This window comes from Trichosurus vulpecula, chromosome 7 (assembly GCF_011100635.1).
Source record: "Trichosurus vulpecula isolate mTriVul1 chromosome 7, mTriVul1.pri, whole genome shotgun sequence".
NCBI classification, from domain to species: Eukaryota; Metazoa; Chordata; class Mammalia; order Diprotodontia; family Phalangeridae; genus Trichosurus; species Trichosurus vulpecula.
The window spans coordinates 32,952,732-32,979,845 of record NC_050579.1 but is presented as its reverse complement, the minus strand read 5'-3'; the positions used below and the strand labels follow the sequence as shown (position 1 = coordinate 32,979,845).

The 27,114-nt window shown below is 42.6% G+C and overlaps 1 protein-coding gene across 4 annotated transcripts in view; it reads left to right on the top strand.

Annotated features, from left to right (window-relative positions):
- The window catches only part of RPH3AL (rabphilin 3A like (without C2 domains)), a 169,573-nt gene that overhangs the window by 91,634 nt on the left and 50,825 nt on the right, over positions 1–27,114 (top strand). For all 4 annotated transcript variants that reach the window (XM_036769264.1, XM_036769263.1, XM_036769261.1 and 1 more), the window contains one exon: positions 18,149–18,323. In XM_036769264.1, the coding sequence (XP_036625159.1) occupies positions 18,149–18,323 (175 nt within the window). The remainder of the gene's footprint in view (positions 1–18,148; positions 18,324–27,114) is intronic.

The following is a 27,114-nucleotide window of genomic DNA, read 5'->3' as shown; positions in this document are numbered from 1 at the left end:
TATATTCTGTCTGCCTCTCAGTCAGTTGTGTGACAGTAATGGAGGCTGTTGTAGAAAATTGCCTGTTGAAGAAACTTACCTGTTTCCTGCTCATGTTTCCATTCAAAGTACCCCCAATGTTTGGACAAACTGGTCTTGGAAAGATTTTTCTAGAGATAAGGAAGCAGAGATGTGGGTCAATAGTTGCTCATATCCTCTTGGTTACTTTTTGGAGTAAAAGTAAAATAAAACAAAACAAAAAAACCCCATGATCTTTTTCTTTCTTTTGGAAACTTTCCATAAATATTGATTTTCCTTCTTCCCCCAAAGAAATAAAAGACAGAAACAAAAGTCCTATTTATATTGAATATTCACAGCAAACAGTTTTTGAAGTAGCAAAGAAATAGTGATTATTAGTTGGGGAATAGCGAACCAAACTATGACACATGAATGTAATGGAATACTCCTGGGCATAGTGGAGAAAATGGTGGACCTGGAAGTTAGGAAGGCCTAAATTCAAATGTTGCCTCTATGGATTTTGAAATATTCTTCACAGAAGACACTCTATCTCCTGTTGTTTCTTGATGTTTCATGGAGTCAATTTCTATTTGCCCAATTCTGATTGTTAAGGAATTATTTTCTTCAGTGAGATTTTGTAACTCTTTTTCCATTTAGCCTATTTGGCTTTTTAAGTTCTTTTCTTCTGTGAATTTCTGTGCTTCTTTTACTATTAGACCAAATCTGTTTCTAAGGTGTTGTTTTCCTCAATTTTTTTGCCTTTTACCAAGCTATTAATTCTTTTTTCATAATTTTCTTCCACCACTCTCATTTCTTTTCTCAATTTTTCCTCCACTGTTCTAACCTATTTCTTTTAGTCCTACAGCGATTCTTATTGGGCATTTTGAGGCTTTGGTTGTAGCTTTTTTAAATTGTTGTCTTCTGAGTCTTTCTGCCACTGTAGTAGCTTTTTTTTGTGAAGTTCTTTTTGTTTGTCATTTCCCCAGACTATTTCTTCACTTGGAACTTTATGTTCAAGCTGGGCTCTGCTCACCTTCGGGTGGGGAGGCACTGTCTCAAGCTTTATGCTTTTTGTGCTGTTCTTTTCAGAGCTAGTTCTGGGGGAGGGGTCTGAAAGTTTTTGGTACTTCCAAGGTGGTGTGATGTGGGAAGAGGTGTGGTCACTGCTCTCCTGGTCTGTGCTCTGGTCTTTATCCAGGAAGGGCCCCTGCTCCACTGTAGCTTCAAGGACTACTTCTCCTTTTGGCCCGGGAACCAGGTCCCCTGCTCTCTTGTAACCACAATTGCTAGTGCTACTCTCTGGCTTGGAACTGCAACCAGTGCCCCTGGTTCCTTGTGAACGACCACAAGCACTCCTCTCCACCTGGGAACTGTGGCCCAGAACCTTTCCTGCTGACTTTCTAAGTTGTCTTAAGCTGGAAAAATGTCTTAACCAAACTTTTGTTGGCTCTGCTACTCCAAAATTTGATTTGAGGTGTTATTAGAAAGTTCATTTGGAGGAGATTGTTGGGAGAGTTTGACTGAGTTACTGCCACTAATCTGCTGTCTAGGCTCCATCCTTTCCAGCTTGGCACTTGGTAATCCAGACACCATATTCTGACTGAAGCTTTTTGGATACACCCACCCTCCCTCCTAAACTACTTTTTATTTAACTACTTTGGATATATTTACATTTATTCACTTTATAATTATGCAACATATTTACATGTGTATTCATCACTTCCTTTAGAATGTAAGTTCCTCGGAGTAGATATTCTTTCGCAGAATTTGCATCCCTAGCACCTAGAAAATCTGGCACATAGTAGCCTCTTAGTAAATGCTTATTGATTGATCAAAAGGAGGGAAGAATATCCTGACAGCTCTTCTTTGGGGTGGTTTGATCATCACAATTGCATAGCATTTAGTTTCAGTGTGTTGTTGTGTTTACGTTGTTGTCATCCTGGTTTGTTCTTTTTCCCTAGTTCTGCTTACTTTGCTTTGCATCAGTTCATGTAAGTCTTCCAACACCTCCCTGTATTCTTCATGTTGCTAATATCTGATAGAACAATAATATTCAATCATGTTCGTACACTGTGATTTATTTAGCCATGGATAAATCGTAGATCCAAACCTAGAACGGATTCAGAGACCATCTAGCCCAACTCCCTGATCTGACAGATGAGGAAACTAAGATTAAATGACTTGCTCAGATCACACAGGGGTTAAATGCCAAAGGTGGATCTGAACCTAGGTTCTGTTATTTCTAAGCCTGTGCTCTCACCACTACACCATGCTGATGGGTATCTATTTTATGTCCAAGTCTTTACTTCTACAAAGCATATGCCTAACTATGGGTTCTCTGGGTCAATGGAAATGGACATTTTAGTCACTTTTTAGTATAATTCTCTACTTGAGTCATTTCAATCATATTTGACTCTTTGTCTCGCCTAAATCCAGTTCACACAAAAGTCAAGACATCACCCCAAGATGTCATTGGTTCTCTTCAAAAACAAAGAATGAACAACAAAATAACAGATAATTCCCTATTGCTTTCCAGAATGATTAAACAAATTCCCAACTCATCTTTTCACAGCCCCTCCACCATCAAGTCTCACCTTTCACCATCTTTGCCAGTTTGCTGGGTCTCACATGAAACCTCCAGATTATTTCCATTTGTATTTCTCTTATTACTAGTTAACGGGTACTCTTTCATATGGTTGCTAATAATTTGTGATTCTTTTGAGAACTGTTTACTCATCATCTCCTTTGGCCACTCATCCATTTCAGAGTGGTTCTTGGTTATTTCTTTATGTTAGTCCTACATATCTTGGACATAAGGCCCTTGTTAGACATATAAGATGGAAAGTACCAGCCCCCCAAAGGATAGACAGCTTCCCTTCTCATCCTGGCCGCACTGAGTTTAGTCATTGGAAAGTTTTTGCATTCCTTGTCATCAACATTATCACCAATCCAAAGTTGCAAAGGACCTTAAAAACCATCTCAGTCTAATTCACCTTATTTTACAAATGGGGAAACTGATACTTAGTGACATGAAGTGACCTTTCCCTATAGACAGTCTGTGGCTAAGCCAGGATTGGAAACAAAATCCTCTGTCTCCAACTCCAATTCTCTTTTCATCACATCACAATGCTTGCTTTCACCCCTCCATGCCTCAATTTCCTGGGGAAAGAATATTTGCTCTAACCACTTTATAAGGCTGTTTCAAGAAAAACCTTGTCATTAGAGAAATGTGAGGAACTTCCTTGAAGAGGTGAGTCCCTATACCACCTTTGCCATGTCCTAACCTTCCCCCCTCCATGTCAGGTCTGCATGTGGGGCTTGTGCAAGACCCATAACATAGGAGCCTTTTCCTGGAATCCTTTTTAGACGCTGCAGGCTCTGTCTGTGAGCAGAGAACCCTTTGCAGGTAATTGTGCCAAAGCCTCTATCCATGAGAGAGCATCTGGCCAGGGGGTTAATGGAAGCTGAAACATTTCTTCTGGTTTCTAAACTAATCTAGCCAAGGTGTTTAAAATATCTGTCAGGAAAACGGATGGCACCCTGAGGGCATATTTTCTCTGCAGCTTCCTTTCTGTTTTTTCCTTTTGCTTCTGTGATGCTGCTAGGTTCCTGCCTTCTCAAAACTACCTGCTGGCACAAAAACTCACTTGAAATGAAGAGAGAGCTTTGTGCCTTTCTTCCAGGCTTGACAAGGAATGAGCAAACCTCTTGTTCTGCTGGCCCAAACCGCCCTGGCCTTGTCAGCTCTATGAGGGTGGTAGGGAGTGCGTGGAGGAGGGAGGAAAAGTCCAAAGAATGAAATCCTGCATAGACAAGTGCAGAATATCCTCAAAAATTATAGCACTTGGGGCACCCTCCCCCCTTTCTCACATGTGGGCCCTCCTAGATAGCTACTTCAGGTTCAAGTTACTCTATGTTCTGCAGTCACTCAAATCTTAGCTTATGAGCCCCCACTGGTGTGTTTTAGAAGATAGCATGCTTGTTGTTAAGTGTGAAATTGATACAAAATTAGGGATAGCTAATGGAATAGCACTTTATACATTATAAAACAATTTTACATGTGTCATCTAAAATTTATAGCAGTCCTATTAGGTAGGTAGAAAAAGCATTATTAACCCCACTTTATAGATGAGGAAATAAGACAGTCAGAGGGGTTGTGACTTGCTCAGGTTCATAGAGCTAGGAGATTTTAATTGTCATTGTCTTTTTTCCCTGGTAGTATCATTCAGTATTGCATTATCAGAATTTAGTTTTTTAGTGTCCCCTTACCCCCACATTTGTCTTGAGTAATATTTCCTTTTAGAACCTTAGATAATGCCTGTCATTTCTCTCAGTGTGTGCAGAATCATCTGCCCAGTATATATCTCCTTGATTACTGCAAACTCCAAGATGACATGATTACTTTCCCCCAAGGTTCTCATCACGTTTCTCTTTTTTTTGTTTGTTTGTTTTTGTTGTTTGACCAGTCAGTTTCTCTTTGTTGGTTAGAATTAAGTCCACAATAACAATTTGCTTCATCACTCTTTATCTATTGAAAGCTGAAATATCAGCTGTGAGACTCTGGAAAAGTCACTTTTAAAAAGTGCCTCAGTTTCCCCAATTGTAAAATGGGGATAATAATAGCACCTACACTTCCAAGTTGCTATGAGGATCAAATGACATAGTATTTATACTTAGCACGTTGCCTGACACATGATAGGTGCTTAATAAATGCTCGTTTCCCCTCCCTTTTAAAATGTTTGTTGGATTAGGTAGAGTTAATTAAGAGCTTATCAGATGCTCTTCTTTAGTGAAATGACACTTACAAGAATCTAGATAATTGATGTCCACCATTGCTTTGTGCTAGTTTTGTAAACAGTGTCAGGAAAGCATCATCTACATCCTCTGTCTGATCAGGTGACCTATAGAATACCCTCACAATGACATTTCTTCTGTTTAAAAAGCAACAAATATCCCAGTTCTGACACTTAAACTAGCCTTGTGACTAGGGCCAAGTCACTTAATTTCCCTCTGCCTCACTTGCTTCACTTTTAAAATGGGAAGATAAATACTTTTCATTGATCACCTCACAGGATTGTCATCAGGAAAGTGCTTTGTAAAATTTAGAGTGTTATATAGATGTGAGCTGTTATTTTCACATGACTTTTTCTTCTTTGATAATTGCTCAAATGATATGCAAAGTACTGTCACTTTCAAAATTATGGATTTCGTGTAGTGATATAGCTTCTTGGCATTTATTTCTTCCTTGCCACCTCTTCTTTCAGATGTTTCTTTTGAATAATGATTACCCGCTATTAGTGAATTTCAGTCATCATCCTTCCAAACAGTGAAACCTCATGCCTGGCCTGCTGTGATAACCTGCTAGTTGGTCTCTCTGCCTCAAGTCTATCCCGACTCCAGTCCATCCTCCATTCAACTGTCAAATTAATCTACCTAAAGCACGGATCTGACATGACTTATCGCCACCCCTCACTCAATAAGCTCCAGTGCCTCCCTGTCACCCCACGAACCAGTGCTAAAACCCTGTTTTGTGTTGCAAGTTCTTTACAGCCTGTTTCCCTTCTACCTCTCCAGTCTTCTCACACCTCTGTAACTGAGTGACACTTGGCTTCCTCATTTTTACACAAGAAACTCCATCTCCCAATTCCAGACATTTTTACTGGCTGGCCCTCATGCCTGGAATTCTCTCCCTCCTCACCGTTGCCTCTTGGTTTCCCCAACATTCTTCAAGTCCCATATAAAACCCCAACTTCTACAAAAAGCATTTCTCAAGCCCCCTTAATGCTAGTGCCTTCCCTCTGTTGATGATTTCCAATTTAAGTCTATATATAGATACCATTTGTACATTGTTGTTTGTGTGTTGTCTCTTCCATTAGATTGTAAGCTCCTTGAGGGGAAGGAATGTCTTTTGCCTTTTTATGGGATACCCCCAGTGCATGACACAGTGCCTGACTCATAATAAGTACTTGATAAATGTTGATTTATTGACAGATACCTATGAAGTTGTATTTAGTTCATTGTATTAAAATCCCAAGTTTATTGTGTTACCAATATGCTATACATTGGTATATAGATATTCTTCCCAGCTATTTGCCCCTTGTAATTTCTTGCATCCTCCTCCACTATTTTCCTTCTTATGCCCTCCCAATCGTGCCCTATTTATTCCTCCTTCCTCCTGTATTTTTGCTTTATAGCTTTCTTGATTAAAGAACCAAGTCTCTAGCCAAACACATTCCATTTTACTCCATCATTCTAATGTCTAAAGTCAGGGACCAGGAAAAAGAAATCTCATTCTTGGACACCATCTAGCCCACTCTTTTCTTCTCATATCCTCTTCCAAGTTCCTAAACAAAGTGGGCAAGAGAAATGAAACCATGCTACCTGTGTGCATCCACATGTAACTTCCAGTTTTTCCCCAGGACATCAGATTACTAATTAGACTTTCTGTTGTATAGCTATGATAGCTATACAACACAGTGACTTGTACAGAGCTAGCTCTTTGTCAATATTCATGAGATTCGTGAAGGTCTGAGGATACTGGCTTCAACTTACACTTGGACAGATCATTCTAATGAGCAACGTTGTCTGTCCGTTGGAATAGACTGCTTCAGGAAATAGTGAGTGCTTTGTCTCCCAAAGTATTATAATAGAGGCTAGAAGACAATCTGTCAAGCATGTTGTAATGAGGAGTAAGACATTGGAAGAGAGGCAGGATGGGATGACCAGTAAGGTCTCTCCAGACTCTGATTCAGTGTTTGAAAGTTATGTAACCCAAGGTTACTACCTGAGTGACAACCCTGGAGAAGTCCCTTAGTCTCCCTGGGACTCAGTCTTCTCATCTGTAAAGTGAAGGGGTTGGATTAGATGGCCTCTGAGGTCTTTCTAGGTCTAGGATCCTTTGTGTGACCTTGTATAAGTTCCCTTCTGGAGGCCTCAGTTTCCTCATCTGTAGAATGAAGGGATTGGCCTAGATTCCTCTGAGGTCTCTTTTGCCCCATAAGTGTGATTCCCTGATACTCCAGGACTTTACATATAGGCATCTAGGAGGCATGATGGACAGGGCATGGGACTTTGAGTCAGGAAGACCTCAACTGAAATTCTATCTCAGATACTTACTAGCTGTGTGACCATGGGCAGGTCACTTCACCTCTATCACCTTTGGTTTCCCCATCTGGAAAATGGGCATAATAATACCTCTTACCTACCAGGGTTGTTGTAAGGATCAAATGAAATGATATTTGTGAAGCACTTTGCAAACCTTAAAGCACAATGTAAATATTAGCTATCGTTATTATTGTTCATGGATAATACAAATTCAGGCTCCCTGAGAAGACATCGCGTTATTCAGGGGCTTTTCCATTAAAACTGTTTCCTTCCCTCTGTATTTACTACACAACAGTGGGCATCTTGTTTTTGTTTTTGTGCAACTGGAATTTAGGGTGGCTATTTAGAAAAAGTGAAATTTCTGGCTGCTTTTTGAAGTTATGTCAATCTGGGGCTCATTAGCCCATTTGGTTGGGAACTGGTCCTTTTGAGACCAATAATATATATTTGATGCCCTCGTGGGGTGGTCAGTTAGCTTTGCTTTGTGCCATGTCATAAACCTCTTAGTTTTGCCCTCTCTCCCTGGTATATAGTAGTCATCAATAAATGCTTATTGACGGAATGTTAGTTGGATGGGGGGTGGGATGGTGAACTAAATGACAATCATATAGAGTAAGCACTTTATTTGCCTGATTTCATTTGAGCTTCACCTAAGCCCTGTGAGATAGGGCCTTATGGGTATTAATATCCCAATTTTATAGATAACAAAACTAAAGTTCATATTAAAATATTATCTGTGGTCACATGGCTAATAAATGTTAAAGGTAAGATTTGAATCCAGTTCTCCTTGGCTACAACTCTAGCTCTCTAGCCATTTGAGCAGACTGTCCTAGATGTCTTCTAAGTTCCTTCCTTAGTTTAAATCCTATGATCTTGTACATATAAGTGACTAAGCCAGTATTTGAACTCAGATTCTTAGATTTCTATCTAATCTAACAAACATTTTAAAGGGGAGGGGGAACAAGCATTTATTAAGCACCTACTATTTGCCAAGCACAAATATTATTTTGCTTGATCCTCATAACACCCATGGGATGTAGGTGCTATTATTATCCCCATTTTACAGTTGGAGAAACTGAGGCAGACAGAGATTAAGCAACTTGTCCAGAGTCACACAGCCAGTAAGTATCTGAGGCAGAATTCGAACTCTTGTCTTCCTGACTCTGTCTGTTGTGCCACCTAGTGTCCTATTGTGTTTGTCACTGAGGTTACAAAGAAAAGTCAAAATCAACCTCTGTCTTCAAGGAGTTTTCATTTCCTGATTCCAAATCCAGCTTCCTCAAACAAGTAGCAGTAGAATAGACTCGTTGTTAGCCACTTGTCCATATATGTAAGGGGCACTTGTTGCTGTCCACATATATGCAATAAAGTCAAAGTTGTCGCTAGGCAGGAAGAGGACAATGACTCTACCCCCTGGGGTTAGTGGGACAGGTGACTTTCTCACCTCCTACTGATTCTTATGGAAGAAGGAGTTTTGACATTGAAAAATGGTGGGAGTGGGAATGAGGGGATGGTGTGGGGCATTGGACTTAGAACTTAAGAACTCTTGGAATTTTGTTGGAAGGACAAACTCTAAAATGGACTTCAACCACATGTATTTTAGCAATTGAGAATTAAACAAGGAACTACGAGGAATTTCTAACCCTAAGTCAGAGTGATGCCTCTAGGAGAGTCTTTGTCTTTGGTGACCAGGGAGGTAGAAGTAAAAAGACAGATTTAAGCCTGAAGGCACATTAACTCTAGTGGCTCCATCTCTATATTCCAATAGACTCAATCTGGGGTGAGGAATCTCCTTCTGTATAGGAGCTATCCATTTCTGCTAAGGCTTGGAGAAATAGGCAGACTCTCTTATTAGGAGAAAGACACTGAAGGTGATTGTTTTTCCTCCTATTCAAATGACTGGATGTGTTGGGACTTTTCCCTTTTAAAAGGGGGGGGGAACCCTCTAGGCTTTAAGCTAAAAGACCAGTGGCCAAGGCTAATCAACCCCCCACTCCTCCCTGGCCCAGGACTTTAGCTAGAAGTTGAAATCAGACTGAAACTCAATAGCTTCACGTTCAACTAAACTGGGCCTGGCAGTGGGCAGCAGTGACCACAGAAACATCAGAATAATAGCCAAACCAAAATTCCCAACAGAGACTGAGCATCTGATGGAAACTATTCATCTAGTAGATACTATACGCCATGCGAGACTAGTGGAGAACCGGCCCAGTGGAAGCAGTGTGATTACATTAAAAGAAGACTCTGGTGGCCTGGCACCATGGAAATGTGAGCTGCCCCTCCATGGATGTGCTTTGACTACCCAGGTTCTCTATATGGGTGTCTGCCCACATATCTGTCTTGGCCAAATATATTTCCTTTACGTATCTTCCAAGCATGTTATTTACATGTTCCCAATTTCCCAGATGGTATATGTTTTTGTAGGATAGTGTATGTATTTGCCCTAGCTTTATTGAAGGAAAATTTTATCAGTACTTTTCTTACCATGTTTTTTCCCCTACTAAATCCCTTTACTTTGAAATAATCATCACCTCTGACTGACTAGAAAAAGTAAACACATTGATAGGGGCTCATAAGTTATGAGTTTGACTGGATGCAGACCCACAGAACATTTCAACTTGGGCTAGCTTTGTCTAAGGACCCACTGTGAGAAATTGAGACTGCCCCTTGGTGTATTAGGAAACAAAAGTAAGTCATAGCATGTACTCAGGTCACAAGAATGTCATCTCCAGGCACGAAGGATAAATAGCTATTAACATAGAAGGCACCAAAAAGTTGTCTCCCTCTTTCCGAAGCCTAGCCTTACCCCTCTGTCACCCCCAGCTGATTATCCAGCCAGCGGTCCTTCCCCTTTCCCTTCAACAAGATCGCTACAATTACAACCTTCTCCGAGCCACTGCATTTAAGGAAATGCCAATAATTAGCGATGGTTATCACAGTAATTAAAACTCCTAGGGAACAACTTGGCCAATATCCATCTGGATCAGTCAGAGCCAAGTTGGTCCGTGAGCTGAAGCCTTAATGAAAACTTGCCTGCCTCTGGGAAGCAGGAAGCTAAAAAGGATATGAAGAGAAATTTTATACCTCTTGCCCCTTCCCCAAAGCTCTGTCCAGCTCTGGTCTGTCTTTTTCTCATTAAATGCCATTTTCAAGGCTGGCTGCTTTGCCTGCCTTATCACAATACAGCACACATGAGAAGGAGATTATGGATTTTGCAAAAATGTGCAAGGGGTTGGTGGTATTTTTTCCCCTCAAGAAATATGAACATTTTTGAAACCCTGGTTGCCAGGCGGGATGGCACTGTTGGGAGGAGCAGAATGGGGATTAATTCCCACCAAGGGCTTTTCCTGCCAAAATTTGCTGCTGTCACAGCCAGGTGTTTATTTTGGGCATCGGGCTAAGCATCTCAGGGTAGACACACCTGTTTATGTTGCATAGTGCCTAGCGGAAACCAGCCGGGGATTTCAGGTTGGAGAGACAGAGAATAGAAACATTTGTTATCATGGGGCTGACACGGGAGAGACCCACACAAGCCGCATTCAACTCCAGGGGCTTCAGAGACTAGTCTAGCTAGAACATGCCCCTGTGCCTCCCCCCAGCCTTGATCTACCATGTAGAAAGCACTTTCCAAAATACTGGATTTGAATCTATATGGGTGCATCAGGTGGATTTTGAAATATAGCCTGTCTGTCCTGGCTTCACTGGGAAGTGGAGAAGGATCATTGGCTCCTATACTCCTCAAAAGACCCCATCCCCCACAGTCCACAGGTTTGGCATAGGTAGGAGAGACAGCTACCCACACTGGATGACCCAAGAGAGGCACTACGGTGGCCTTGAAGAGTCATTGGAATCACACTGACAGATGGGATGGCAGAGAAGGGCGTTGTCTTCCGAAGGCTGCCATTAAGGTCTGCCCTCCCATTATAAGGACTCAGCAGAGTAACTAGGCACACCTTGGGCTGCAGGGAAATGAGCTTCAAGATAGATAGTCCCTGCATCTCAAATGGTTCCTCAGGCTTTCTCTTGTTCAGAGCCATAACTAGGATGGGATAACCAGGGCTTTGTCCAGGGGTACAGCAATTTAGAAAAATGATGATAGCATCTGTACTTCTTCAGTACACAGAGCCAACTGAGCTTAGTGCCTACTTAGTAGGAACAGGCAGTTAAAATTAGAAATGCCCAGATGTTTTTCCCTCAGTCCCTTCCCCGCAATGGCTACATCTCAGGTGAGCTCCTCCCCATTCTCATTCTGTCCTGTTCCCTTTCCCAGTAATGTTCCCACAGTGTTCTACTCATGGGAGCCAGTATCTATCTATCCATCTATCTGTTTAGCCATCCATCCATCTACCTACCTACCTATCCATCTATCTATCATATAACTATTCATCTATTATACATTCATCCATCCATCCATCTATCCATCCATCCATCCATCTCTGTATCTCCTTATTACATGCAGGGCAGTACTGTATCCCAGGGTCTTCCTTCCAGGAGTCTCCAAGGTCAATCCACACATACACACATCAGTTACTCACACTGATGGTGTACTTACACTTATGGTGCTATGCTTTTCTAAGATAGTCAATCAACAGCCATTTATTAAGCCCCCACTACATGCCAAATACTGTGCTAGGTTCTGGTGATACCCTGACAAAAGTGAGACTGTCCTCTTTAAGGAGTTAACTTTTTTTGGAGGAAGCACCACGCATGCATACAAAATATCTGCAAGGCAAACACAGGGTAATTTGGCATGTGTGGGGAGGCATTGACAACTGGGAAAATCAGGAAAGACCTCATGGAGGAGGCAGCCTTTGAACTGAGTTTTGAAGGAGCTGGAGATTTTGAGCAGCAGAAGCAGAGGAAGAGTGCATTCAGTGCTCTACACCCTGTGAATGAGGCAAGAGATGGAGCATATTGTGTGAGGGATAGGGAGAAAGCCAATCTGGCTGGACAATAGAGTGTATGAAGAGGGAAAAATGTGGAAGAAGTATAAAAAAGTAGACCATGCCTCAATTGTGAAAGGGAACCCTAGAGCTCATTGAGCAGAGGAAGGAGGGGATCAGACCTGTGCTTCGGGATGCCACATTAGCAGCTTGGTGGGGGATGGTGGCCAAGAGACTGAAGGCTAAGGGCCCATTGAAGAGGTTAACACAGTTGTCCCCTTGAGAGGTGATGAGTGCTGTAGCTAAGTTGGTGGCCCTAGTACTGGAGAGGAGAAGACATGCAAATGACTTAATAGGATTTATTAGGATCTTATGACCATCGATTTGGAGCTGAAAGTAACCTTTAGAGCCCAACCTCCCCAGTTTACAGATGAAGAATGTTGGGTCCAGAGAAGTGAATCAAGTTGGCCCAAAGTCACATATGTGATAAGGGCCTGGTAGGGCTGGCATTTGAACTCATGTCATCTAACTCTAAATAGGGCACTGATCTGACATCATCATGTTGGTCTGATAGAGGCCTTTTCACTAGGAATCACTAGGACATGGAATTAGAACTGGACTATCACAATAGCCTTCTAGCTGGCTTCCCATCTTCAAGTCTGCATCCAGTCCAACCTTCACTAAACCCCCATGATTTGTGGGAAGCTTAGGTCTTATTATATTGCCCCAGGCTCCTACTCATTGAGCTCTAATGACTTCCTGTTACTTTCAAGAACAAATAGAAAGTCATCTATTTAACATTTAAAGCTCTTCATGAGCCACCTTTCCATCCTTCTTCCACTTTCCTCTCCTCCATGAACTCTAACAGTCCAGCAGTGCTGGCCTGCCTGTCCCTTCCTCTGATACAACATGTCATCGCCATCATTGAGTCTTTGTATGTGCCTCCCCTCCATTCCTAGAGTGCCTAACCTCTGCCTTAGAGTTTCCCTGACTTCCTCAAGACCCAGCTGAAATCCCACCTTCCACAGGAGATCTTTTCTAGTGTCCCCAGCTGCCCATTTCTTCCCCTCTTAGGTTACATCTTCCTTCTGCTCTGTAGGTATCTTATATGTACATAGCTATTGACATGTTTTCTCTCTGATTAGAATAGAAGCTCCTTGAGGGCAGGAATTGTTTGTGCCCTTTCTTGGTGCCCCTAGTGCCTAACACATGAGTGATTGATTGCCTCTGCAGCTTACCCTTATGGTTTGTTCCTCCCACTGACTCTTCTCCGTTGGTCCACACCCATCTCCGGCAGGATGCCTCCTTTTCTTCTCTTTTGTTTCCCCCTCTATGATAGTTCAGTTTATCAGTTCATTTAATTAAAATAATGCAAACAAGGCAACATTTCCTATTTTGGGAAGGAAAGGGATGTTTCCTGTTTGGGAATGGAGGAATAGAACAAAGCCAACCCCCATCTTCTCTGGTCTCTCCATCCATCATCCACTGCCCTTCGTCCCTTAGAAGGAGATTGCCGGGGTCAAAACTCATTCCAGCAAATGCCCAGCTGGGGCTTGGGACTGTCAGCCAATCAACAAATATTGACTGAGCACCCATTGTTCGTTGACTCACCCCCATCGAGGTGCCTCATAAGCTCCACAACTTGGCACAGAAGGAAGGAATTGGTTTTATTACTGGCTGGGGAGATGAGGCATAGACACATATATCAACATTGTAGAATCGATGTGGCAAGCCCTAGGAGTTCAGAGCAGGGAGAGCTAACTGGGGCATGCGGTGGGCCCAGAAATAACCTCCTAGGGACCCTGGGACTTAGCTGGGCTTTAATGGAAGAGTAGGAGCAAAGGTAGGTTGGAGGGAGGGTACGAGGATGTGGGTCTCCTTTCTTTCCTCCTTCTGATTGTGGGAGAATTGTAGAGGAGAGGAGCTCAACTCTGCCCCTCCTACTATCCCTGGATCCGGGATTGGCTGCTTACTTTACCCTGGGTCTTTTTCATTAGACTGGAAACTCCTCAGGAGCAAGGAATAAATAAAGACCTTCTCTTTCTCTGTGTTCTCCTCCCCTCTCTTCTCTACACATTCCCCTTTTTATTCTAGCACAGTGCAGTCCACAGTATTGTACGGCTAACAGACTATGGACTTGTTAAGAATTCTTTGCTGAGCCAATTTCATTCATTTATTCATTCATTTGTTTGTTTGTTCGTGGGGCCAGTCCTATCAAGTGCTACTAAATGGGAACTGTTGTTATTAAGAGAGTCTGAATTTCTAGAAAAGGAAAGTCCCTTTATCAGTGCAGGTCAGCACTTTCTCTGTGCCTCATAGACAGTTGCCTGGATCACTGAGAGATGAAATGAAAGGTGAAGCCAGGATGGGTCATGGATGGGTCTTCCTGGCTTTAAGGTCAGCTCTCTAATCACTAGGCCATACTACCTTTTTTCATTATTTATAAACTCATTAATGTCTACTAATGTCAATCTCTTTTTATAGTGTGCCACTCCTTCTAGAGGAAGTATGGCCTGAGCTGGCCTCAGAACCAGGAAGAACTGGGTTCAAGTCCTACCTTGACACCTCCCAGGGCAAATCACTTAACCTTTCAGTGTTTTAGACTGGAGGTGTCAAACTTGCGGTCTCCAACACTCCAAAGAGCAGCTCAAGCCGGATGAAAATGTAATTGGGAAATAATTAACAAAATCAATAAAAATGCAATACAACACACATAATGTCAATATGTAGTTTTCTAAGTCAGTTGATACCTGCAGGGAACCTTATATATTGGTTAGTGGCCCTGTTTCTATTTGAGTTTGACAATACCCACTAAGACTGTAAATTGCAGAGAAGATGCCAGCCTGCTGGGAGAGGGACTTTCCTCATTCTGGACTTCTCTATAGGAATGAAATCACAAGTCTAGATGACCTTCTTCTCCCCCCTCCCCCTCACCTTCCTTCTCTTCTTCCCCTTCCCCCTCCTCCTCCCCCCCCCTCCTCCTCATATACATATACAATACACACAGCTCATCTGCCAGTAAGATGCCCAAGGGAGGAGCCAGGTGACCCTGTGACCTGGCTGTTGTATGTAGGGCATAGTTCACCTGAGCCACTTAAATCTCTAGGAGAGTTTAAATATCTTTTAAAGAAAAGAACCAGCCACACGCTGAGTTGGGGGGAAGACAGGGAGGGTTCTGGCTGATATTTCTCTCAGGAGGCCACCCAAACTCAATTAAAACCACTTAGAAAATCACAAGCTTCATGGTCAGAAAACAAAGGTGGGCAGGCCCCATCTTCCACCTGTTCCGCTGCTGTCTGAGCCTTGGCAGATCCTTGGGCCTGCTCTTTTGGAACAGGGCCTTTGGCCTTTGGGTAACTGGCTTCTGAACAGACCTCACTGGGTACTCCAGATGGCGGCCTGGGCTTGTCCAGGCTGGTTTCTGGCCAGATCCTTTCCCTGTGCCCTCTTTCTCCTTCTTCCTTATTCAGAGCTTCATCCCACTGCGGGAACGTCGCTGCAGAGCTCTAGTGCATTAGTAGGCATTGAAAGCCCATGGCCCTGATCTCATTTGCTCTCTTGCGTTCTAATTGGCGGTTAGGGCTGCAATTTTGGCCACCTAATGTTTTGGGTCCTTTCAAGGGTGCTTTCTAAATTGATTTTTCTCAGCCAGTTCTTCAAGATGAGTTTCCAAATAGCACGATTCAGCCACACTGTGAAAGCACTCACCAAGCTGTCATTCCCTCTCTAGACATACCAATCACAGGCAGATCTCAAATGAACGATAGAGTTGGAGTGGGTAACTAGGTGGCTCAGTGGCTAGAATGCCAGGCCTGGATTCAGGAAGACCTGCGTTCAAATCCTGCCTCAGACACTTCCTAGATGTGTGACCCTGGACAAGTCACTTAACCCTGTTTGCCTCAGTTTCCTCATCTGTCAAATGAACTGGAGAATGAAACGACAAACCAGTCCAGTATCTTTGTCAAGAAAACCCCAAACAGGGTCTCAAACAGTTGGACCTTACTGAAACAACTGAACAACAACAAAAGAGAGTAGTAGGAGAGGAGAGTAGTAGGTCTGGGGTGTTGTCCTGGGTCAGGATGGGGATATAGATGGCACCCAAGGGCAGTGAGAACACAAGTCTGGGCATATAGAGGAGAGCCTGCCTTTACTGAGAGTAGGAAGCCAAGGGACCAGAATCCTTGGATGCTGCCTCTGTACTCTGGCCTTCTGGGAATTTGTCTGACTTACTTGAGGACAAGGTCATCCCATTCTGCTCTGAAAGCAAATTTATGTTGAGGAGGAGGAGGAGAAGGAGAAGGAGGAGAAGTAGAAGGAGGTGTGGAGGAGGATAGTTTGGCCAGCAAAGTAAAAAAAAAGGGACGTGATTGTAGAAATATATATAAATCACAGTAATAGCCGATATTTTCTATTTGTATTTGTTTGGGGGGGGCGGGGAACTGAACCTGTGATTTCATTGTATAGGCAGTTCTGTAGAACACTGGCTAGTGCGCTGGGCCTAGAGTCAGAAAGAACCTGAGTTCAAATCCTTCCCCAGATACTTTACTAGCTACGTGAACCTAGACAAGTCACTTACCCTCCATTTGCCTCAGTTTCCTCATATGTAAAATGTGGGTGATAACAGTACCTACCTCCCAGGGATATCGCGAGGATTGAATGAGATGACATTTGTAAAGCACTTTGCAAACTTTAAATCACTTTATAAATGTCATTCAGTCATTTCCCTGTTGTGTCCAACTCTTTATGACCCCATTTGGTGTTCTCTTGGCAGAGATACTGGAGGGGTTCCTTCTCCTTTCCTTCTCCAGCTCATTTTACAGATGAGGAAACTGAGGCAAAGAGAGTGAAGTGACTTGTCCAAGATCACACAGCTAGTAAGCATCTGAGGTCAGAGTTGAACTCGGGTCTTCTCAGCTCCAGGCCTGGTGCTGTACCCACTGAGCCACCCACATGACTGCTGTATAAATGCTATTTTTATTATTATGGTGATAATGAGAGAGCCACTAATGAGGAAACTCCTTTCCCCAGTGCAGATCCACACAAGCTCTGTAACTTAGAATCAGAAAATGTAAAATCCTTGAATGAATTAATGAAGCACTTATTAAGCACTTGTGCAAAGCCCTGGGCTGAGTTCTGGGGAACACAAATAGAAATGTTAGATCCTCCCTGTTCTCAAGCCCATTCTAACCCTTGAGGGCAGGGCTTATTTTATTGCTGCCTGCCAAGCGAAATACCTGGTATCTAGTAAGTGCTTAAAAATTGAATGATCAATAAAGGACAAGAAGAAGGAGGAGAAGAGGAGAGAGATAACATGTCAGATGCGTGGAGAGGAGCCCTCTGAGCCTCCATCATGCCTGTGAGGTGACCCAGGCTGTGCCAGGGGAGCTGCTGGCTCTGGTAGACTCTGCCAACCTGGCAGGGCTTAGAAGATGCCCAAGGAAACAGACCGTGCCCGCCGTCTACAGACCAGCCTTGGGGCAGAGACTCATCTTCCCCTGCATCTGGCACGTATTTAGTCTCCTCACCTTCCTTAGTGCATCCATGGAGATGCAGAGGGACAGCGATCTGTATTAGAGGAGAGAGCACCTATTCCTATGGAATCACAGGTCCTTGGAGGATTCCATGCAATATGGTGGGTTCAGAGAAGCAGCCTGGCATCATGGCCAACCTTAGAGTTAGGAAGACCACCTCTCTGGGTCTGCCTCTGATTCATACTGGACCGGTCCCCCACCTAACCTCTCCCCATCCCAGGCAATTCTCTATCACTGTGAGTTATGTACAAGTGGCTAACCTACATTGATGGAGGGAGTTTCCACACCAGGGATTCCCTTCATTGATGAAATAACAGTATTCACTAGTGTCCGCATAGCATCATAAGATTGACAGAGCTCTTTACACACATTTTCTCATTTGATTCTCACAACATCCCTAGGAGGCAGGTGCTAGTCCCATTTTACAGATGAGGAACCTGAGGCAGACAGGGTCATATAGCTAGGATGTAGCTGGGAGAGGATTCAAACTCAGGTCTTCCCGATTCCAAGTCCAATGCTCTATTCCCTGGGCCACCCACATGCCACAGGTCTAAGCTAAAATGAAAACAGTGGGGCTTGTGGGAGAGAGGGGACCCCCTGGTATCACCCACTGCAGATGTGTCTTATCCCTAGGTCTGGAAGAGGTCCGGGGCATGGTTTTACAAAGCACTGCCAAAATACATTCTGCCACTGAAGGTACCGGGCCAAGCCAGCGAACCCCACTTCAGACTCCCCCCCATAGAGCCTCCCATGAGTGACCCAAGGAGCACCGGCACCAGTCGATCCTACACCTGGGCCCGAGGAAAAGGTAGGTTCCCCTCCCCCTCTAAAACCCTGCCTCTTCCCCCACTCCCTAGTCAACGTGCCAAAGTGCAATATAGAAAGATGGAAAGAGATTTAGAGGCCAAGGATCTGAGTTCTAATCCTCCTCTTTTAATTTCTAGCTATGTGGCCTTGAACAATCTCTTAACCTCTTGAGGAAACCTCAGTTTCCTTCTCTGTAAAATGACGTGGTTGGACTTGGGGCCTTCAAAGTCCCCTTCGGCTCCAAATAGATGATGCTCTATTTCCAAAGGTCCTTTCCAGGCCTGCGACCCCAGGATCCTATGACTGGGTTGGCCCCTCTCTGAGCAGAAAGGTGAAGCACCACCAGGGGGGAATACTGTATGCATTTGCAAACAGTCATGGTATTGGATGTTTTGTTTAACTTATTGTTATAAGGGAGAGTTCAAGAGAGGGTTGAGGGAATGGAAAAAATGGGAGGAAATTATATAGAAATAAAATAATATGATATGAATATATGCTTATTTATATGATTTATTTATATGATGTGAATGATAGTTTAAAAAATACTAAAAAATGAGGGTTAGTTGGACTCTCTGAGATTTCCTCTTGGCTTCTTCTGTCCTCCCTCCTGCTCCCCCCACCCCCAGGTCTCGATCCCTCCCTTTGCTGCCTGGTCATCTGGCATGGGGAGGCAGGCTCTAATTGCCAGCAGAAAACAGGCTAGAAGGATTGTCTGTGACAGGCAGAGAAGCCCGGCTGGGAGCCAGAGAAGGCAGCTTGGCTCCCATCACTCTAATAAGCATTGATCTGGGGAGTGGAGGTGGCGAGACCTCAGACAGCTGCCTGGGTTTCTGGAGAAATACAGCTTCCATCATTTGGGGATTTGGGGCTTTTTTCATGTTTTTCGTGAAATATAAAAAATGTGTCTCGTCAAAGAGACCCGCAGCTTTATTTTCTTTCTGCTCAATAACTCTGTCTGAGGGTTATGCCTAATTGAAGGGTCCCCTGCTGCTGACCAGTACACTGGTTTTTTGATGCTATCCCTCTCTGTGTCAGCTTATTAGTGATGCTTACTGGGACACCCTACCCCTGCGGCCTCCCTACACACCATTCATCTGTTGGATCATAAACTCAAATACAGAGAGCTGAAAGAGACCTCAGAAGCCATCTAGCCCAGCCTTCTTCATTTACAAATGAGGAAATTGAGTCCCAGCAAGGCAACATGATTTGCTTTAAGAGCTATTAATTGTCTTAGACTCAGAAATATTGGGTTCAAGTATGGATTTTGGTACTCTAGCCACGTAGCTTTTGGCAAGTCAGTTTTTTAAGCCTCATCTGTGAAGTGGATAGAATTATATTTGCATTGCTTCATGGGGTTTTTGTGAGATGCCAATGAGATGTCTGGAAAGTAATTTGTAAACTTTAAAAGGCTACGCTTAAATTTGTATTATTTGTATCAACCTCATTTTTATCACCATGTTTTGATGGAATTCACATACAAACAATTCTGGGGAAAGACCCTGTTATTGTTATGTATGCTTAATATTTGGCAGCCTGTTGTACGGGTGGATAAAATATAACTGTGTTTTATTACTTGAATAAAAGTACTGGGATGTTAGCTTCTCCTCTGTAGACTCAGTGAAAACATTTTTGGGATGAGTCAAGTAACATACAAAACAACAGAGAGGACCCGAACCTTGTCCTGTTTCCACAGGGTTGTATTTCCTTCTCTTGATCTCTATATTTTGAAAGCTTTTCATTTTGTGTAGTTGGGAGATTATGAGTGTTTGGTACAGTAATAACTATTAAAAATTTTGTTCTTAAATTTTTATAGATAAGTGTTATATACAAGCAATCGTGGGCAACAATTCTCTCTCTAAAGACACTTGTTGAATTTTCCAGGATAGTCTGAGGTTTTATGGGGAAGGAATATGCTATTTATTAGTTTATAGAGTAGTGAGCCTCCGGTGGTTGAGGTGTCCTAAAAGTCTTAGTGCTGCTTTAAACATTAATGCCTTCAGAAATATAACTACTACAAACTTATGAAAGTATCATTTGAAAATTTAAGTATTTAAATTTATTTTATCTAGTTTTATGAATTTTGAAAATAAATTTTCACTTCAACAAGATGGGGCACCTTGTCATTATGCACTGTGTGTGCAGAAGTTTCAGAATGCCATTCTTAGACTCATGGATGGTTGGTCACCTTGGTCGTTTCATCTACCTCCATTAGACTGATTCTTATAGAGGTCACATCAAAACCTCATCCTTTGGGTGAGCTGGAGGCCAGGATTACAGATGCAGCTGGGAGAGCAGCTGAGAAGCAGCTGATGGAAGTTTTTAGAAAGCTTGAAAATCACCTGGAGCAATATATAGTACAAGATAATAGTTATGTTTAATTTTAATAAGAAACATATCAACATTTTGAAATTTTAAATAATTAGCCTTTCATATTTTTGTAAGCTTGTAGAATTTATACTTCTGTTGTTAATTTTTTAATTTAAAAATTTTATTTTTAATTACAAATTGTCTCTCTCCCGCTAGACCCTCTCCCACCCATTGAGAAGGCAAACAATATAATACCCATTGTACGTATGATACACTTCTAAATTTATTAAAGCATAAATCTAGACTAAAATTTTTGGGACACCCTATAAAATTCCAGCCACCTCATTATGTCCCTCTAGGTATCTGGTAGATAATACGTTTTTGCATCCTGTGTGACATATTACATTCCACTGCATAATCTACCTTGATCAATAAATCCACACTTACTAAGGTTAATCTTTTTTTATGCTCTCTGGTGGCAGTGATCTGATCCTGGATTGCCATGATTAATGCCCTCATTTTTATAGACTAATATGCATGATTTGGTCACTTATGTTAGTGCTTCTTTGTTGCAATATTGTTGATTGAGTTTTACATGGTTGTCATCCATAGAGGGTCTTTTGATTCCAGTCTTGGACCTCAGCAACATCATAGGCTCCATACAGAGAGAAAACACTTTTTGGTTACATTCAACAGATCTGGTGATATATACCTATAGTTAAGTCTCTATTGTTTCTTAAGTAAGGTCTTTTCGATCCAAAAGCATTTCTGTGTCTTCTTAACCTGTTTTTCATGTCCTTTGAGAGCCTCTGTCAATCCATCTTTTTAGCGAGAAAATATTCAACTTTCTATAGCTTCCATGGGGTAATGAGCCTCGTTTTTCATTAACATTGTTTATTGGTTTTAGTGTGGATACCTTCTAGAGACCCATTGTCTTTTGTTTTACCAGGCCAAAAGTATACAGTAAGACTGGTATTGTGTAGGTGTTAATGATGCCAAATGTGTTTTCCCCATTAAACTTTGACTTCAGGATGCTAATCTGTCTCTTAACGCAGTCAGTTTCAGCTTCTCTTCGATAGCTTTCTACTTAGTCTGACTGACCTGGAAAAAACCAAGGAAAGTGTCATATATTGCCTTAATCCATTGGTTAATTTAACCTTCAGGTTCAAGCTCAAAGCCTTCAGTCTCTCTGGTCTTCCTTGAAACACTCTGATCGTCCAAATGACATTTTTATATCTTTGGAGAAGGTTTTTAGGAGAGGAAAGAGCTGTTTAATGTGCCTTCAGGGGAGCCTTAAAACTCAATACTATTCAAATATATTAAGTAATTAAGATGACATTTTGGTTGGATTCCCTCTTTGGTTTGAAAGCCTTTCTCAGTTCTATTTTGAGAATGATGATGGTGGATTTAGTGCTTGGCAGAAGCACAGTGTCTCTCCAAAAGATGGCACATTTTGTGTCAATTGTTCTTGACATGGTATTGGCAGCTGGTTTTAAATAGCTGATAATTTTCCACATGGATATCAGACCTTCCAAGGGAGCCATAGCTAAATTTTTCATGCCCAGGAGAAACAGTAGAAAAAGCATTCTAAAAATAAACTCAATTTGGGGGTAAGGGAGACTGAGATCCTAGGACACGCATGGAGGCCACTCTACAAAGGCTGGGGGATACTCACCTGGGATATTGCAATTCAAGTAATTACCCTTGTGAACTGGGTGCTTACATTTAGTTGTTTGTCTCAACCTGTAAGTATTTCTGTGTCACGTATTTAATTTTCTTTTGTTTACTCATATCTCCAGCCTCAGTTTCTGTATTGGAACATCTTACTCAGGCCAGCCTCTAGTCCTTTGCCATTCTGAATGAGATGGCTGGGATTAGGACCCACCTTCTGCACCAATCCTGGCTTCTAGCTCAACTGGCTCCACTCAGGCTTTGGCCTGAGCCCTTCCTCTGTCTTCCTTGCACAGTCCTGGACTAGAAGTTGGTTCCATCTGTTAATAAGGTCTTGATAGGCCCCAAGTAGCTATTGTTGATTGTGCTGGTAGCGTGTTTCCTGCAAGACCCCAAGTGCTTTGCTGCTTGGCCACTACCCTGGCCATTTCCCTGCTGTGGCTCTGGCCAGGGCCTCTTTGGAACTGTACCTTCTGCCTCCCCTGGCTTGTTTCCTCTCAGAACCTCCCCAGGTTTCTGGCAGTCTTCTTGTGTAGACTTACACCAGATAGAGAAGCATATATCTATTGCTCTTTGGTTTTCTTTATTAATTGTTCCTTCTGATGAATTTTTGGGATTTTTCTGAAGCATTTATTAAAGTAAATTCCATATTAAAACCAAATTAGGTGCTTCTTTCAATGCTGCAACATTTTAAAGTAATAATGTATATTCCTCATATCAAATTTATACAAAAATAATAAAATCAGTAGCTAAGAAGTTCAGGTCAGTACTCCCCTATATGCTGTCATGGGGCTTTCCTTAAACCAGAATAAGTTAAGTTAAATTGTTTCTATCTTACTGAAGGAATCTAAAAATATTGTCTACACATTCTAAATGTTAGCACCTTCAACCAATCAGTCAACCATCAAGCATTTGAAAAATTCCTATTACGTACCAGGCATTGTGCTTGGTGCCAGGGAAGAGCTCCTGCCCTAAAGGAGCTTATATTTTAACAAAAGAGATAACATGTACATACACAGGCATATGCGACACACACATGCGTGCGCAAACACACACACACACACACACACAGAGCAAGGGTAGCCTTCTAGGGAAAGGGTGAAGCAGGTAGGGGGATTTGGAAAATACTCATGCAGAAGGGGATACTTAGGTTGAGGCTCGAAGGAGACCAGGGATTCTAAGAGGTGGAGGTGAGGAGAGCATTCCAGGCATGGAGGACGGTATTGCAAAGGCAGACAGACAGAGAGGGAGTGTTATAAATGAAGGCCCTCAAGTAAGCTGGCATGGCAGTATGTCATTGTGTGGAGGAAAGACTGGAAAGTGGGCTGGGGGCCTGGTCCCCCTGCTCTGCTTATGGCTTCCCTCAAGGCACTGAAATTCATTCCATTGAAGTGGAGGAAAGATTGGTTGTATTGACATATATAAATAATACTAAAACTGAGTAAGGTGTGCGAGTGGTAGAGGAAGAAATCAGGACAAAGTGCCCTAGAAAACTTTCAGGAGGGAGGGACCCTTTCAGCTGGGCTAACATAGCAGGTAATATCATGAAGGAGGGGCACATGAGCTGAACTAGGATGGAAAGGAAAGAGAAGGGAAGGAGAAAGAGAAAGGAAGGAAGAGAGGAAGGAGAGGAGGGAGGGAGTGAAGAAGGAAGGAAGAAAGGAAGGAAGGAAAGAAAGAAGGAATGAAAGAAGGGAAGGAGGGAGGAGCGACAGAAGGACTTACAAAGTACTTACTCTATGCCAGGCAGTTTGGAGCCATATTGGGAAGGTCCTTGGACACCAGGCTAATTAATTTGTATATTTTCCTAGAGTCAGAAGGTGGCCCTATGGGGTAATGACATTACCAAAGTTGGGGCAAGCCTCCTGTGGAGAACATCAGAACATATGACTTGTAGTGTGTAGGCAGAGGTGTGCTGATAAATGTTTAACAAACAGTTCTCTAGGGGGAAAAATACCAAAAACATGTGCCCTCAGCTCACTTTTAAGCTTAATTTGAATTACTAATATTTTCTCCATTAATTTCTTAAGTCTAGACAACCAATAAAATAGCCCTGATTTGACTGTTACCAATTTTGGCATTCACCAACCTCTGAGGTATAAATGCTCACACTGAAAATTTAACAATTAGCTAGCTGGTTGAGCTGCTTCCAGCATACCCCTGTTTATCCCCCTATCTCCCCCTCCCCAATCAGGGAAAGACTTGAAACCCTGAACCCCCAGCGCTGAGGCCTAGTCCCATGGGGATAAGCCATCTCACCCAGGCAAAGTATTATAAGATACTGGCCTCTCTTTCCTTTCAAGATGCTAAAAATCTGGACAGCTTCACCCTATGAGATCAGAGCCCTGAGCCCCCTGAAGCAGCTGCTGCTCAACTCTGCCCAGTTCTGGGCAGGTGCCAACTAGGGGGATGGGGGGAATGAAGGAATCACCTCGCCAGAGATGGACCAGAGAGGCACAGATGGAGACTCATCTGGCCTTTTAATTATGTATAAGAAGAGGCGGGTGTACAACAGATTCAGAATTAGTTCACCATCTATTAAGGAAGGTTTACATGGTGGGAAGAGCAGAGACAGGGGAAGTTTGCATCTTATTTCCTCCAAAGCAAAGGGTTTAAAATTGAACTCAAGGTCTTTGGAACTGGAAGAGGCACTGAGAGAGAGCAGAGTGAGGCCTTCTGTGCTTCTGTCCAAGAAAAGACTCCAAAGTTGCAGGAAGAGTGACATTTCTAATTTTTGTACCTGGGAAAAGTAAAATGAATGCGGCCTCCAAAGCTTTCAGGAGCTGAGGCAGGATCCTCATATACCAGAAGGACAGAAGCGGGGGGTATAAAGTAGATTATAACAGGTTGCAGCTTACTTAGAATGCAGTTGCTACAGAACAGGGCAATATGGAGAAAATAACTCTCTAGTAACTCCCTAATTTGACTCTGTTTTGTTAACCAGGTACTGAGCTTAGTTGCTTCTATGTTGCTGAAAGACTAAAGGTACTGTCAGTACCCTCTAAATTCTGCGTTAGTCATGCCCCTGGCTGGAGGGCTCTGAAAGGTCTGGGTTGGGGACCCCAGGCTGGGATAGTGGGAGACAGAAACAGAACCTTCCCTTCCACCTGAAATATTGCTCCCATTCCTCCATAGGCCACCATTTCTTATTTTTCATCTCCCTGATGTCCTGGCTCACAACTCACCTCTTCCAGGAAGCCTTCCCAGATTAAACCTGTTTGGTATAAAGCAGTAATAAGTATAGTATGAATACCAGCATTGTCACTGGAGTCAGAGGGCCTGGGTTCATGTACTGCCTCTGATACGACCTTGGTGAACTTAGGCAAATCACTTGTCCTTTCTGGGTCTCAGTTTCCCCATCTGTATAATGAAGAGAGTTCCCTTCCAGGTCTAGAACTATGATCCCTATACAATATTTTGTTAGCCCTATGTCTTGGAGAGCAGGAACTATTCATTTCTGTCTTTGTCTCCCCAGCACCCAACATTATGCCTGGTACACAGCAGGTACTTAATAAATATTTGTGATTGATTCATCAATTAATTAATGTTACTTCAACAGATATGTGCAGGGCACCCATCGTGGGCCCAGCCTTGTACTAGGGGCTGTGGGGGATATTGTGATATCTAAACCAAACATGGTCCCCTCAAGAAATTTAAAATCTCATGGGTGAGACAAAGGTAGGACCCGTGATTTTATCAGTATAGAGAGCGCTCAGTGAAGAACTCCCTCTACCAATGCAAGTTGGCACCTTCTCTACCACTTATAGTCTTAGAAAGTTGTACTGAGAAGTTAAAAAATATGTCCACAGTTACATAGCCAGTTACAAGTATGTGTCAGAGGCAGAATACAAATCACAAAATATTATATGGTTCAGATAATTAAGTGACGTAGGCAGCATTGTCCATTAGGTGTTCACTTGAGGGGGAAGGCACTGGGCTGGTGTGGTGGAAAAATGTGTCATAGAGAGATACTTGGTTGGGTGTTGCCTACCTCCAAGAATAAGAATGTGCTCAGCTCCCTGAAGGTAGGGACTATTTTATTTTTGTCTATATCCCCAGTACTTAGCACAGAGCCTGGCAAACAGTAGGTGCTTAATAAATGTTTCTTGATTGCTTGATTGATTCCAGCTCTGGTTTCAGCCACTGAGTTTTCAGATGAGAGAAACTAGGAAAGTGATGATACTTGAAAGCTATAAGGACACCTGAGATGGGAGGCAGTTTGTGTTCTAGAATTCTAAATAATTCTAACATATACATAATATATAATAATTCTAAATAATTGGAGCCTCTAGCCTTTTTGAGCTTGTTCTAGTTCACAGATATCACTCCTATCCATACCTGTATACAGTAAGTACTTAATAATTTCTTAATTATATCTTACTATTTCTTTAATAATAAATTCCTGTGGATTTGTTGGCCCAGTCATTGTTCTGTTAATAATGTACACCAGCTGGACAACCCAGTGATCTATAGAGCTGAAGAGGAATGGAGAGGGCATTCTGGATGGGAAAATCAGTATGAACAAAGGTGTGGAGGTGGGATTGACTGAGGAAAAGTTTGTAAATGCAAGCTGGTGGGTGAGAAGGATTTATGTCATTGAACAGCCAGTGATAAGACCATATTATGGAGGATCTAGCATGCTGGGCTAAGGAGGCAGCATGAGATGATAGATAGAACACTGATTCTGGAGTCAGAGGTGCTGCGTTCAAATCTCCCTCTGACGCTACCTGTATGACCTTAGACAAGTCACTACACTTTCATTAAGTGGGTCTCAGTTTACTCCTCTGTAAAATGAGGCCTTTGGATTAGCTTTT